Here is a 16,617-nt window from a genome sequence, read left to right as displayed (position 1 = left end):
CCCTAAAAAACAAAAAATGAAATGAACCAAATTTTAATGAAAGAAGAAAAGACAGCTGCGTTTGTGCAAATATAGAAACATACATGGTCGTGCGAATAACATTTCCCAGAGAAAATTTTTGTGATGGTTGCGAAAAGGATAGCTGGGGCTATCCTTCAGTAGTAATGTGGACCATTGGGCCCACATTGCATGAGCCATGAACCAAATGTCTCAACAATTAGAGATGGTCCTAACACTCCGATTGGTGAGATTTTCAACCTACGACCCCTCCATGATGGGGCCCAATAGATGATGACCAAAACAATTGAGGTTTTATATGGTGTGGCCGTATGGTCCAGTATTTTTCAAAAATTATGGTACGGCCCACTTTATAGAACGATCCAAACCGTTCATTTGTTGGGCCATAACATAAATAGGTTGTGCCTCCAAAATTATTTCAAATGATCCTAACCCTCCAATCGATAGTGGGACTGCACGGTATGGAAACCTCTTCAGATCTGAGCGTCAGGATAATCCTATGGAAATGATTTTCGAGGCACAACCTATTCACGTCATGGCCCAACAAATGACTAGTTTGGAATTTTGGATCATCCTATGTAGTAGACCGTACAAAAAATTTTAAACGAATAAATATAGATTGAAAGATGGAAAAACCACGATTCGGTAGTACAAGCGAAGAGGGAAAATAAAAGAAAAAAGTATACAAAGCCTTGCTAAACGATTCACCCCATCCTTAGCTAAATGATTCGCCTTGCTATTTGCCGAACGACGGACATGCTGAAAACGTACAAGGTGGCCTTCTACTCGGTCTCAAACCTCATCGATGAAATCTGCGAATCGCCACGGATGTGGTCTTCTCCCATCCGTCCATCTGATGGTATTAAAAGAGTCTCCCTCAGCTACTAGACTGTCCAAATTGCTATCTTCAGAAATACCAATGCTCTGAAGCACCGCTCTTACATCGATCTCATTGGAGTCCTTGATCCTCCCAGTCAAGCCCGAGTAAGCTCATATAGGCACATCTCCTTCATCCCTGAGCAAACCTCCCACTCCGACCAGCCCTGGATTGCCAATGTTAAACCTATCAAAATTCAGCTTGAGCCGCCCAGGATCAGGAAGCGACCAAATAGGAGAAACAAGCCCCTCCCTCTCTAAACTATATCAAATCTCCTTCCAGCATCTTGTGATCAGAGTTGGAGTAAAATTAATTTAAAAGAAGGGATAATCCTTACCCATTGGTTCGTACAATACTTCTGAAAAATAATCGATACGACCACACACCTCTCTCTCTCTCTCTCTCTCTCTCTCTCTCTCTCTCTCTCTCTCTCTGGGTGAGTAGGTGGACACGCTTGTGGCCTGATATTCGATCCAACAACAGCTCGGTTTTTTAAGAAGCTACTGTTGGATCAAATATCAAGGGTGTTACTTGCATCGTACCACCAATATGAGCATGTGTGCCCACACATCTATATGTCAAGATAGAGCAGCCACATTAGATGAATTAAATGAATAAGACAAAATCTGAGCCAATGTGGCTGCTCTCATGCAACAAAGACTCAGCGAAATGTCTACTGCGAGGGATGCTAGCAAATCCCCATGAGATATAGATGTTTTTTAATCGGCTTTATTACAACAATGCCAAATTCTATACCAAAAATTTAAGACAGTTGTAGCAAAACAAGTTCCTTTTCTCGCTACAAGTAACAAAAGAACAAGACCATTGGTATTCCTAAATGATACCATTTATTTTGGGCTAAAGCTCAGGCCAAGGATAGTTCAGACGGCAAATGATGGTCAGTTGGCCTCCATTAAGCATAGGGATTCGCTAGGGACTATCGCTGGAGGCATTTCGAGGACTGGCTGTTGGATGAGAGAGCAGCCACAAAGGATGAATTAAATGAATAATAGCCTCTGTGGCTGCTCTCCCATGCAACAGCCCATCTGCAAAATGCCTTCTGTGGTGGTCCCTAGCAAATCCCTTAAACATACATGTGGTAGGCAAATCACCTTTTGCGGTAGAACATTCCTGACAACGTAATCGTAATAGGCTAATAGCTGGGCAGAGAGACTCTACTCGCCATTTTTCATAGGCAGCCGTTTGTACACAAACACTCTTCCCTTGTAATAATATTACTTAGTGTTCAAGTATAAAAGATTAAATAATGCTTTCTCCGACTTCTTAAGCTTTTGTAGAAATTGGTTGTTTGACATGGTATCAAAGCAGAGGTCCCGAGTTCAAAACTACTCGATATTAAAAATCCACATACAATGGCCAACCCAAGAGAGGGACCACATGTACTACATGTAGGGATATTAAAAATCCATATGTAAGGGCCAACCCAAAAGAGGGACAACATGTGCCACATGTAGGCCAACCATAAGAGGGAGAGGGGGGGCATATGTTAAGTATAAAAGATTAAATAACGACCACCAAAAGCTTAAGCTTTTGGAGTAACTGGTTGTGTGATCGTTGGGAAAGCATTTGTTTGAAAATTTAACCCTGAGTAGGGGGGGTCTTAGTTATTATCCACTGTCGTATATATTTCCGTACCAGAGCCCTATTTTGAAAATATTTTCTTAGGGCAATGAAATTTTCACCCCCTGCATTATGCATGCGCCCCCCTTATAACATGATTTGACGTCAAAAAGCATTAAAGTTGCCCACTTTTCACGTCAAATCACATCATAAGGGGAGCACATGCGTAATGCAGAGGGAGTGAAAATATCATCTCCCATTTTCTTAATTTTAATTTAGAGCGCTGCTAGCAAACCTTACTTGACCATGGATTTATAGAAATGGTTTCTACTTTCTAATGAATAACTAAGGCCTCTTCACTATCCAATCCTTTTGTAAAAATTTCTACGAATTAGAATGCAAAGCCTAGCAGGGCAACTCCCAAAGGAATATTCACTTAAAAGTGCTTTTTCCGCTCCATAAAAAGGAACATATTATAAAAGTATGGGCCATAAGGAGATCAAGAAAGTGAAGGATCGGAAGTCCAGTGTTTATTGAACTCCCAATCAAGCAGCTGCTGAGGTTTCGTTTTGTTTAATATCCAAAAGTTGTAGCTTTCTTATTTCTTTCATCCAGATTTGGTTGGTGTTTTGTGCACATTACTATGTAGAAAAGAAAGCATTGCAATTTATTCTCCCACTGTACTTTTGATGGAAAAAGACATGCTCCTATTAGCCTTTATGTTATTGTGGGCAAAAATAAGGTCTCCAAGGGCACGTTTGGCTTACCCTATGGTGTAGGAGGAGATGGAGCCAGAGGAGAGGAGAGGAGAGGACAAGAAAAGCCTAAAAGCCTAAAAAACCAGGAAAGGAAAAGCTCGACTCAAAATATGATCGACTTTTTCCTGATTTTTTTAGCCACTTTTCAGTCTCTACTAATTTGTGCCCTCTCAAGTCTCTCCTCCTCCCATCCTTCATACGCCTCTCTCACCTCCCGGAGACACTAATTTATCATGAAAAAATAAAAAAATTCCTAGCTGCCATACTTGGCCTAATTGTGCTTTCAAGAACAACACAATCTTCAAATGCAACAAAACACATGATTGTTCATTGAATGGCTAGTCATCATCCTCGCCATCGTCCCTCCTTGCGATGTTGCAGAACCAACAACTCTCTTCTACAAGTTCGAATTTCCAATTGACTTGAATCAAGATATCCTATTGTTTAGCATTCCGATAATAGGACTCACTCACTCTTTAGGGGTGCAACTCGGGTCAGGTTGGATCGGGTTTGAGGCAAACCCTAGCCCAACCCAAGATGGCATTCCCTCAACCCTAACCCGACCCGGCCCGACCCAAACCTCTGGTCGAGGATGGTCAACCCTAACCCAACCCTCTAAATCTCTAAACCCTAACCCAACCTGTCTAACCAAATATTGTCAGGTTGAGTCGGGTTGGGTTCGCCATGGGCAAAATAGAAAAATACAAAAACAGACATAACCTTAGACATTACAATAAAATTAGGGTGATGATATTTTCACTCCCCCTTCATTACTTGCACGCTCCCCTTATAACGTGATTTGACATAAAGTTGCCCACTTTTCACGTCAAATCAGGTTACAAGGGGAGTGTGCATGTAATGCAGGGGAAGTGAAAATATCATCTCCCTAAAATTAAAGGTCGGACATCGGGGTTCGGGTCGGACCCAAGGCAAAATCAGGTTGAATCCAACGGGTTCGGGTTGACCCCGACCCAAGTTGCACCTCTGTGACCCTCTTGCTGTTGCCTCCACTCCAATTTTTGCTATACGTTTGTAAAGACAAGAAATTAGGTCTTAATTATCACGACTAAGCTGTGTGACAACAAAATGACCAAAATACCCTCCATTTGAGGGTAAAACAGCAAATGAACCCTTTGACGCCATAATGGCCGGGCAGGCAGCCCGGAGATAGCTTAAATTAAGGTGGCATTTTTTTTGAAAATTTAACCATGAATGAAGGGTGTTTTGGTCCCTCTGATCAGTTAATTCTAGACCTTCTTTCTGTGTAAATAAAATAAATCGGAAATTAAATGTCTAAGTGTGTGAATACGGATCCCACGCAAAATGAACATAAAAACACGAATTATATAAGATAACCCAAAAGAGAGTTTTTATACGCTACTGTACGGCCCAACTCCATAAGATGATCCAAACCGTCCATTTGTTGGGCCACAACTAATGCCCCAAAAATAATTTCCATAGGATGATCCCACCCTCCCATCTACAGAGATTCCTATAATGTGCAGTCCAAAAAACTCAAAATTACTTTAATTACGTCTCACGTGCAAAAGAAACCCTCTCTTACAACAACTCCTGCTAGAGATCGATTAACACTCCTAGATAAACTCAAATTAATAAAACCCTATTTACTTCCCCAATTCAAACTTACATATTAGTTTCCTAATTCAACTCTCTTACTTAGAGATGAATTATTAATAAATTAGCTTAGTTTCCTACTTCAACTCTCTTACTTAGAGATGACTTATTAATAAATTAACTTAAACACCATAATTGACTATTTCCTGCTAAATATGGCACATTGCTCATTCATAAAAGATTTCACATTGGCAAATCAAAATTAAACACTGTTTACAGCCAAAATTAAACCATAATCAATCACACAACCTTTCTTCTGCTTATTTCTGTCTTTTCTCAGTCTAAATTAGAGTAAGAAGCATGAATATGGAAAGTTACTAATAAAAATAAAGACCCCAAAAAGAATGCAAAAAAAAAAAAACTCTGCGTTCAGAAGAATTGAATGAGTTGCTTCTGATATTTTGGTTCACTTCTTCTTGAGAATTGTTGACAAAATTCCCTAACATATCCTTCTTCGGCTCATCTTCTTACTGATCTACACTACAAGAAAATTCTACTCAAACAATAATTCTACAAAAATTTTATAATTGAATCAGAATTAAAAATAAGAAAAGAAAACATATTAATCAAAATATTTAGTTTATTCACTTACCTGGAAAATAGTGATTATTTTGTGGCAGCCCACCATTCCTAAGAGTCTCTCTTCCCCCTTCCATGTGACGAGGATACTGAACATTAATTGGTTGTACATATGGAGGACGATACTGAGGAGCTCTTGGGTTCATCAAAGAGTTCACATTGCTATGTATGTGAGTATTATTGTGAGCACCACTACTATTATTACCTTTCCAATTAGAGAGGTTTTGAACGGCACTGCAATTGTATAGTATTAACTCTTGCTGTTTCCCTTGCCTCCTGTTGAGCTCTTCTCGAAGTCTTCTATTTTCATCTACAACTCTCATGTATTCATCCCGTCTTATGCTTTCGTCTACCAATCTCTTGTATTCGTCTTGAATTTTCTTGTGTTCGCTCCAACATCCAAATTCTGGGTTCCGATCACGCCATTCGGCCTCCCACATAATCGTCTCGACCACGTTAGATCGTGCCTCTTCTCTATCGACTTTCTGGATCATCTTTGATATGTTACTCACACCGAATACTTTGTACGCCTGTTTGAATTCTTCGCTCTTATCTGCTGGGAAGTATGGAGCCAATAGACAATTCGACTCACACTTCTTCCTCTGATGTTTGCATGAGGAACATGATGGCCTATTAATCGACATCTTGAACTAAACCCACCAAAGGTTTTGTTCTCAATCTATCTAGCAATTGTTTACCAAAGAAATATCTTTGGAAACAATGAAGAACAAACGAAGAATAAGGAGAGTAGTTTTGTACACGGGACGAAAAGAAGGAGAGAGATAAATAAGGGTTTACGAGTACGGGGCTTTATAGGTATTTCAAAAGGAAGAGAAAGTCTAACGAGTCTAGGACGTTTGAAAAAGGTCTCCTCATTCCTTACGTAAGCCTTTGTGGGGGGTGCATTATCCTAGGGGGGGGGGCGAAAAAGTCATCCATATCTCTTTAATAAAATAACAATCGTATCTCTATTTTGATACGCAAGATTTGAATTCCGCGTGTTTGGCAACATTGATTTTTTTTTCTCTTTGAAAGCTAATTTTCCAAGGTTTAGCAAACCGTTTTAAAAGTTTTTCTATAAAAAAACCTTGGAAAAAAAAACCAACAGTTGCTCAAGTTGTGATTTTTTTTCCTTGCTAGGAAAACAAATTCACTGAACTTTTTGAGGCAAAAAAAAAGAGGCTTTTCATGGCATTCACATCGTTCTTTCAATGAAACAAAAGGTATCCAAACCACTCATTGGTTGTACCGTATGATGACCAATCTTTGTACTCCACGCCTGTTTGGCAACCTGAAAAGTTTTTCCTTGGAAAATGATTTTCCAAGCATTGTCATTGCCTTTTCCCAAAAATTATTTCAGCTAAAAAACTTTAGTTTTTCCTGAAACAACTCTCACCTGAGAAAAGGTTAGAGTAGACCATGGAAAAGATCATTTTCCAAGAAAAAAAAAATCGTGATTGCCAACATGCCCGAAGTGTCCAACTTTTGAAGGATTTATGTACTGTCCAAATTCTTTACGTTCTCACGAATCTTCCCAATTAGCTTACGTTTAGGAATGTCACTGGGAGTTCCTCTAGTCAAAGCTCATATCCACCGTTAATGTTTGAACTTAAGGCCTATGTGTTTTGTAATTCGAGAACTGATTGTGAGTCCAAAACCGATTATTGGACTCAAAATTACTTTTTAGAGACAAAAACATTAGTTCTGGACTCAAAATCCAAAACAAACAGGGGATTTGGTCAAAACAGAATTAATGTCACCATCACAAAGATGGTGGTAAAGAGGATGTGGTTAAAGCAATGGAGGATAATATGATGGGGATTTGGTAGGGAATTTTGCAGCTGACTTTTGCATGAGAGAACAGCCACCTCAGATGAATTAAATGAATAAGACAAAATCTGTTGAAAAGCGAAACTGTGTGGATTTGTGACTGTTATCTCATGCAAAAGTCAGAAGCAAAATGCCTTCACGAAATACCCTAGCAAATCCCATGAAAATAAGTTCAGTTTAGTAATGTGACCAAATTTTATGTTCATGTAAGTAATACACAGATAAAATATTGAGAATAAATAATACTAGAAGATCTGCATCAAAGGAAAGAGAATAACAAATTACATTCCATTCTAAATCCTAAACATGTGTGTCACGCCGGCGTCTTAAATACAGGAATTCCGTGGACGAAGAAAAGAAGCAACATAAAACCAAATGTAATTCTCATTTCCATACCTAGGCCGAGCAACATCCGACCTTCTTCACTGCCGATACATCATCCTTGCTACCCACATTGATTGTCTGTCCCTTGGGCAGAGCTGCGGGATCACCCCCGATGTCAAGAGCCTTCCTACTGACAACACGATATATCTGAGTCAGGACTTCCGTGAAGGCATTTTCCACGTTCGATGATTCTAGAGCCGAAGTTTCCATGAAAACGTTGTTTTCTCTCTCTGCAAAAGCTTTCGCATCTTCGGTGGAAACAGCTCTTAGGTGGCGCAGGTCTGCCTTATTACCCACAAGCATAATCACAATGTTGGAGTCTGTGTGATCTCTAAGCTCCTTCAACCATCTCTCTACATTCTCAAATGTCACATGACGGGTTACATCATAGACAAGCAGTGCACCAACAGCTCCCCTATAGTATGCACTTGTAATTGCGCGGTATCTTTGTAAAAGAAATGGGAAGATACCAAAAGTTATTTTCATATAATAATAATATATATATATATATATATATATATATATATATATATGATGCAACTATTAACATTTTGACGAGCAATAAAGCAAACTCTCCACCTTCATACTACAAAAGAAGCAATGCTTATGGAATATACCTAATTTGCTTACAGACAAGAGATAAGAGAAAACTACTACCAAAATAATGCTGACTTAGTCTAAATTTCAGGAGCTAGTTGCCCCACTAGATTATTTTCATGAAAGATGATACCTATAACACTAGCAAATACTGAAGAAGTTGAAATCATTATAAAGATCAAACTTGGCCAAGTAAAACCCACATTAAGGACCTTATAATTTCTTATCCTCCTATTATGTAACGGACGAATCATGCAGCATAGACAGAAATACAAGGAGCTACATGCCAACATATGAAAACTGTATAGCAGAGCAAGATAGTAGTTTCTCTTCTTCTTAAAGCCTCAATAAGAGTAACGAGTAATTCAGGTTTCTTCCTTCATTTGTGCACTTACTAAAATTCTAAAACACCGTATATAAATATAGAAACCCAAACCATATCTACCCACGCTCATAACATTCTCTGCAACAAGTTATCTAGGTTAACCAATCATAAACTGCACTCACCATGTACTAGGGCCAATGAGTGCCTCAGAAATATAGGACTCATTTTTTGTGCAAATTCCAACAGTCTGTTGTTTAATTTGAATATGTTAACTATATTATGCTGCGGCTGGGATAACGGCATTGGTATACTCAATCAAAATTTTTGGTATCATCCCATTTTCAATGAAGCATGGGTCGTAAAAGTTTCTTAAACTTGTCGAATTTCCATGCAATGGCGATCAAATTTCCAATAAATCATCTATCAGCCACCCAGATATAATGTATCACCTGTTCATGATAAATCCAATGACATGTTGGCCTCTCTTAAACTATTGATGTATAAGATTTTTAGCATCTGATATGCATGCATGACTCTATATAGACCACAGAGAAACCGTGGCACTGCATAGGCCTACACGGATTAGTGGACCCTCGCCTACGCTTCAGATTCCAATCCACCACTATTTGCCTCACAACCCTCCCCTGTTAGAGTGCCTAAGTGTAGAGGCCAAACCATATCGGCGCATACTGAATTGGGTTGAGGTTCAGTTTCAGACCTTAACCCCCTTTCAAGTTTCAAGGCCGCTGAACGTCATGGCCAACCATGAACCATTGAAATCGACATGGTGAATATACGGTTGGGGTATGTCCATCTGTCCATGTACTCAACTCAACCCGAACTTGGCTCTAGGGGTTGGGTTGGTGTCTGCAAATCAATGTTGGCTAAGGTCAGGTGCAGCACAATGCGTTCAGGTTGGATTTGGGTCAGGGCCCAGGGTCACTTAGTTGGGTTCGAGTTGAACTCACTCAACGCTTGTTCACCCCTAACTTGCTGAATGACATTCATTATAATGCTAATGAAAAATAACAACTTTCAATCAAAAAAAATAACAAGTTAACTAATCAAAATTGTAACTTTCACTCATTTGAAATTGTATATCTTAACAATTATATAACTAAATCCTCAGGAAGCAAGTACGATAGCAAACCACCTAGTAAGTCACCACAAAGGGGTGGATAGTTTTAAAAGTTGGTCATATCTTCTCTTTGACTAGTCTTTTATTTTTTGCCATTCTTTTGAGGATTTGCTAGTTATCTTATCTATATTATGAGTTTCTAAAGTACTAGGTTTCCTCAAAATTAGTCACAAGATCAGAGTTGACAATCGTTAAAAGCAGTTAAAGTATATGCTCGATCAAGCATCTTAAGATCTTTGGTGAGTCTGTGACATGATACATTAACCAATGCATTGATGCATGAACAACCTTTCTTCATATTTCCAGCCCTGCCTTAGCTTCTAAAACATTTTAGAACTAATTTTGCGGTGAACCAATGCCAAAATATTAACATTACAAAGTCAATGCCAAAGTACTGCAGAGGGGCTTACAAATTGAACACAACATGAAACTTAGAAGTTTATTTCATTAGATGTGGGCAATGTGAAGTCAATATTAGAAGAGCTAAAATCGAGTAGATTTTGGGCAACAAGGAAATTGCTGTCTTTTGACTCAGTTAAACTAAGTTTTGAACTCACATATCCTTACAGAATTTTCATCACGTTCCCTATTGACCCTGTGGCACGATGAAACTATTTCATCCCATTTTAACTAGGTTTTCTAGTAATGCTTCATGTATGATTCTACAGAGCAAGAAGAGATCATTCCAATGAGCACAAACTTGTTGAAATTTAAGCTAAATTTCATACCATGCTCAGAAGTTTCCATATGATGTATTAACTTGTAAGAAAATTTCCATTTTAAAAAAAAATACAGTTACACCCCCTCAGCTTTCTGACATTTTCAACTCTAACCTTGACTTTTAAAAGTCACCAACTACACCCCTCGAGGTTTCAATTTGTATAAGGTAGACCCCTTCTTTTGAAACACTATCAATGCTAATGAAGACCCCATACCCCCCTCCAAACCCCATAACCAAATCCAAACACTACAAAAACACAGTGGGCCCACATTGTTTGGATGATCCAAAGCGTTCATTTGATGGACCTGACATAGATAGGGTGTGCCCAAAAAATCAGCTCCATAGGATCATCCTAACCCTTTGATCTGTGACGAGCTGTCAACTAAGGGGGTCTACCTTATACAAATTGAAACCTCAGAGGGTGTAGTTGGTTACTTTTAAAAGTCAGGGTTATAGTCGAAAAAGTCAGAAAGTTGAGGGGGTGTATCTGTATTTTTCCCAAAAAAAATTCTAAGATAATTTCCATGTTTTAGTTACTTCTGAAGGAGAAGAACCCCATTCATCATCCAAACCATGCAAGTAACAACATATGTTGGCTTCATTGCTTGAAACAAATGCGGAACTCAGGTATTCAAAATTGCAAATATGACTAATCTAGATACTAAACAAATGCAGAACTGGTTGCACCTTTCGGTTAAAATGTTTTTACAGCATTGCCATACATTTCCTTCTAAGCGACACAACTTAGATACTTACATGCATATTGATCTCATACATGGCATGAAGTGCTGAGAATGTGAAACCTTTCCCTCAATATGGGCCATAATATCCTCAATCTCATACCAAAAACCTCTAATGATAACACGCTTTCTCTTGACATCCATCAACTAAAATTACACGAGATAACTTCCACGATCAAATTATTGAGCTCTTTGTTTTTTTTGGCACGTAAGCTGGGATTGAACCACCGAACTCGGGGTTAAAAATCACCGTCTTTACCAATTGAGCTAGAGGCTCAAGCCCGCGAGCACTTTGCTACCACAACATAAAATGCCCTCCCTGAGAGCAATCAACTCTGCCAAATTGTAGTCAGCAACCCAAATTGGTTCAGAAAAGACCCATCCAATCATGCTATCATGATCATGTAGAGTGACAGTGGATCAAACGGAAAACAATTGTCACCGAAGCCTACAATCTGCAAATAACCCCTAGAATTCACTAGTACAGGAATAAAAGAGAAACGTCCTTCCATATGGGCGGCCCAGTGCACGAGGCTCCCGCCATTGAAGGGTCTGGGGAGGGCTAGATGTACGCAGCCTTACCCTGCTTTGCAGAGAGGCTGTTTCCGGGTTACCAGGTCACAATGGAGCAACCTAAACATCCTTCGATATATTGATGAAAAAAACCTCCTCTAAACGTTGTTAACAACCTTATATAAACTAAAGACTGCAATCCTAACAACCTGATACACTCCAAACATTGTTAACAATTTGATAAAAAACAAATACTAGAATCCTAGCAATAACAAAAACTTCCTGCCAAAATAAAATCAATTATGAGGCTAGAATCCTAATGAGACTAGAGTCCTAATGTGCTATGTCACAGAGTCTCACCAATCCCAACAAAACCAAAGTTGCCAATGCTCAACTGCCCGAAAGTAAGCTTAAGCAAACCCATAGAAGGGGGAGACCATCTAGGGGGCGGACGGTCCAAAGGAAAATAATTCATCCAGGATTCAGGATAACATCCCAAGCAAGCGGAAGAGACCGCCCATCTCACCATGGTGGAGAAGACATCATGACTAAAGCATGAGCAATGAGCCGGCCTCAAGCATCCGTTAGAGACTCTCCTATTCATTTCCTTCCATACCATCCAAAGAGTCGCATCCATAGCCAAAAGCCACAAATACCTGCCTCTCGGAACCCATGGTGTATAGGGTCACGAGCCTATCAGCTCCTCAATAGGCAACAGGAAGACCCAACTCACCCAAACAGTGAGTAGAAACATTTTAGAAGATAATTTTCATTAATGAGGCCAACTTCTATAGCCTAATAGTATAAATTTCACAAAGATGCAAAACTAAAACCTAGCTATCAAAGGACATGATATAAATCAAACAGCTTGAAAGGTGTAACATATGCAATGTCTACAACTGAAAAACTGCTGCAATCAAATAAAGCACAGAATAGGATTGGTGACCTTCAATGCAGTTTAAATTGAATAGCATCTTCACTAGTCTCCTTACTACGCATACCCTACCAAGTATAGGTCGCATTAAATATAACATAGGCTCTGCATGGATAAAAAAACTGTAAAAGTCTAGTTGCATTACCTCGTGCTCAGTGAACAACATAGAAGAAGACAATTGTAAAACAACCATATGAGCCAGGAAGTGCAATAAATGTGTTGAGAGTATGCACTCTCTTTCCCTTCAGGTCTCTTGAGAACAGTTGGTTGTAAAAAACTTGAATAAAATTTTCCAATAATCAGAAGATCGTAAAAATACTTTGGATGCTACTCCCAACCCAAATTTAAAAGTTTCACAAGAAACCATGACCATGGATGGCATGTGGAAACCAATTTTGCAACAATACATCGATGGTCTTTTAAATATATTAGAGGTTCTATTAAAGAGCTAATCCCATAACCTTAATAAGAAATGGTAAGAAATTAACAAGACATACAATACTAGACTATATCATGCATCTTGCTATAATCTATCACCCTAAGAATATTGAAGTTCTCATATGATAATATAACCGAATCCAGACATTAGACTATAAAGTAAGCCTAAAAGGTAATCTATCACACACTAGACCCACCACTGGTGATCTGACCGACATTCTAATAATGAAGTTCAAAAGGTGTCAGCCAAACATTCCTAATTTTATAACCATATCAGAATTGGATGGTTTTTTATGCCACCAAGAAATACTCACTATAGGTACATAACTTGTTTATTTGATCCATGCAATGGTGGTCTTGAGCCCTTCATTTAATGATATTGATTGAGGACAACAAGTCAAAAATTTCCCGTGAATTGACTAAAAGTTGAGTACGCCAAAAGTTCTACTAGCACCATAAGTATCCATGAAGGATTTGATCCTAGAGCTTCCATAGCTCCATTAAGTTTCTACTATCCATTTATAGATCAACCTATATCTACTGAATGAGCACCCTTGTCCAATGGCACATCAGGTCTAGCAATTGGAGGATATCGGATTCTCATAAAAATGAGCATACGAATACAAGAAATGCGCCTATAATATTATGACATACAAATATGAGTGCAGATTGATATCAGGACAAGCTTTACACAATAGATCAAAAAGCATCATTTTCAATATGATAATGATGATCGGCGAAATTGCAAATCACTCGAAGGAAAAAAAAATTAATGAGAGAAATTTTTTATTTCTCAAATATAATTTAAAAGCTCCATGCATCAAGTTAATATGGCGATTCTTCAACATTTCATGAAGGTGAAGAAGATTTGCCATGAAATATTGCAAAATGACAAAGAGTCTAGCATTATGGAGACACGGATGCAGAGGATAATAATCCGAGAATTGAGACTCGAATACAATGGATTCATCACAGCAATCCAAGAAACTCAACCAAAGCTACTTGAACTGAAGAGTTTCTTAGCTAATTAAGAAAGTCTGGCCAAACAGATGGTTGGATCTACGATCAAAGAGAACGAAAAAGTTCTCTTCATTAACCCAGGAAGGAAGTTTCACAATTCCAATTCAAGAAAGAATCGGAAAAATAAGTCCAAGGCTGGATCAAATTAAAAGAAAAGAAGTGCAAGGGGGAGCGATGAGAAACGAATTCGGAGCTTGGGACCAAGATAGACGTGCAATAATTGTGGTAAGCTGGACCACTTTGATAGATAATATCGCGCACTACGGAAAAAGAACGAGAAATGAAACATGGCAACAACTAAAGATCAAAGAATGATAGCGACAAGGAGGGAAGTGCTCTCTCTCTCTCTCTCTCTCTCTCTCTCTCTCTCTCTCTCTCTCTCTCTCTCTCTCTTCTAAAAACACCAAAGGTGGTTTAAAACCTGGACCTAATCTCATTCGATACCTATACCTATATTTCATTAGATATTAATAAAATTAAACTGTTTGCAACTGTTAGATATCGTGTCTCATGTTCTCACAAGATATATTGCAAAAAAGAAAACCGCAGCAGTTTCAGGACAACACACTTTTTCTTTCTTGAATCTAATTTAAAAGCTCCATGCATCAAGGAAACCTGACGATTCCTAAGTATTTCATGAAGCTGAAGAAGATCTGCCATGAAATATGGCAACTCGACAAAGAGTCTAGCATTACGGAGACAAAGATGCTGAGGATAATAATCCAAGGATTGAGACCCGAATACAATGGATTCATCGCAGCAATCCAAGGAATTCAACCAAAGCTAGTTGAACTGGAGAGTTTCTTGGCTAATTAAGAAAGTCTGGCCAAACAGATGATTGGATCCACGATCTAAAGAGAACGGAGAATTTCTCTTCATTGGCCAAGGAAGGAAGTCTCGCAATTCCAATTCAAGAAAGAATCAGAAAAATAAGTCCAAGGCCGGATCAAATCAAAAGAAAGGAAGTTCAAGAGGGAGCCTCAAGTAATCATAGTCCTGAGAGAAGAATTCCTTCGAATGAATGATAGTGACGAGGAGTGAAGTGCATTCACGTTTTTTGCATCTCTCTCTCTCCAAAAATACTTAAGAAAGTTTAAGATCTAGACCTATATCTCATTAGATACCTAGACCAATATCTCATTAGATATGACTAAAATCAAACTATTTGCAAGCGTTCGATATCGTGTCTTGGGTTCTCACAAGATACATTGCAAAATGAAAACCTCAGCGGCTTCAGAACAACACAAAAGTACATAAATTCATTGTGCTTCAAAATCTTATAGAACATTACAATAAGCAGAACAAGAAAATCATCCACGTGATTATAAAAACGAGAGCATTGTCCATTTGTAGACATTCAAAACTAAAAATAAAAGAGCGAAGGAGATCTCATCACATTTTAAATTGATAAACTAAATGCGATGAAGAATAATAAACCCTAAACTAAATTGATGATAACAAGAATAAAAATTCCGTATTTTTATGCTCGTGATCTGAAACCCTAACACATGCCATTCGCTATGTCTGATGAAAATCGAGTTCCAGATCGAAGACAATTCAAGATCTGAGTAAACTATTTGCATTGAATCAACAGATGAAGATAATTGTACGAAATGGAGAAAATAAAAAAATAAAAAATCCGTCTTTATGCTCGCGATCTGAAAGCCCCAACACCTGACATTCGCTATGTCAAATGAAAATCGAGTTCCAGATCGGAGATAATCCAAGATCTACGCAAACTATTTGCAATGAATCAGATATTTTATACGAAATGGAGCACAAAAACCCTAGAATTCGAATCGGATCTAACCTTTCTTGGCCTGCGGTATCCCAAATCTGCGCCTTGACGACTTTATCGTCTACGTGAATGCTCCTCGTGGCGAATTCGACTCCGATCGTGGATTTTGATTCGAGGCTGAATTCGTTTCTGGTAAATCTGGAGAGGAGATTTGATTTTCCAACACCAGAATCGCCGATCAAAACGACCTTAAAGAGGTAATCGTAGTCGTCATCGGCTCTGTACGCCATTTCTCGTTTAACAGAGCATGAAAATGCGAGCCCTTTTCAACAGAGAAAATATTATAAGGATTCAAAGTTCAAAAAAAATGACATTCCTTCCTAGTTGGCAATTCATATACGAACATGATAATCTTGCCTTCTTACTTTGATACTCGCACCCCTGCCTTGCGCCCTTGAAACTCAATTTCGTTTCCCACGTGAAACAGAATCAACACACGTGGCTAGAAAAAATGACATTCTTATTTTAATTGTTGCCCTTTGATTGAACGGTTAAGATCATAGTATTATTGGGAATTGTTTCCAGGTACCCTATGGCACACGTGGGATCTCCTTTGGCCATATGCCTCGTGTAGAGGAGGTTACTTGTGTTTAAGTTTTTGTTTGTCACAAATGTTGGGTTACCGAACTTACCATGAATTTGAGGGTGTGAGAGACGAAAGCATGTGGTTGGGCCGGTAAACGAAGAAAAACATTCTCCGTTTAAAATAAGATTTTTATTTTCCCTGTTTT

General features: G+C 38.6%; 1 protein-coding gene across 1 annotated transcript; it reads right to left on the bottom strand.

The window, feature by feature from the left end:
* Positions 1-7,498: 7,498 nt before the first annotated feature.
* On the bottom strand, positions 7,499-16,212 carry LOC143891566 (ras-related protein RABA1f-like). The gene is made up of 2 exons (XM_077396062.1): positions 15,899-16,212; positions 7,499-8,107 (listed from the first exon to the last, which is right to left on the bottom strand). Exons 1-2 carry the CDS (start codon positions 16,114-16,116, stop codon positions 7,675-7,677), a joined length of 651 nt encoding a protein of 216 aa, XP_077252177.1. The 5' UTR covers positions 16,117-16,212; the 3' UTR covers positions 7,499-7,674.
* Positions 16,213-16,617: the final 405 nt, after the last annotated feature.

Source organism: Tasmannia lanceolata, unplaced genomic scaffold (assembly GCF_043159265.1).
Source record: "Tasmannia lanceolata isolate RefF3 unplaced genomic scaffold, GAP_Taslan_0.1 ptg000015l, whole genome shotgun sequence".
NCBI classification, from domain to species: Eukaryota; Viridiplantae; Streptophyta; class Magnoliopsida; order Canellales; family Winteraceae; genus Tasmannia; species Tasmannia lanceolata.
Note: the sequence above shows the minus strand (reverse complement) of the source record. Positions and strands in the feature narration are given on the sequence as shown.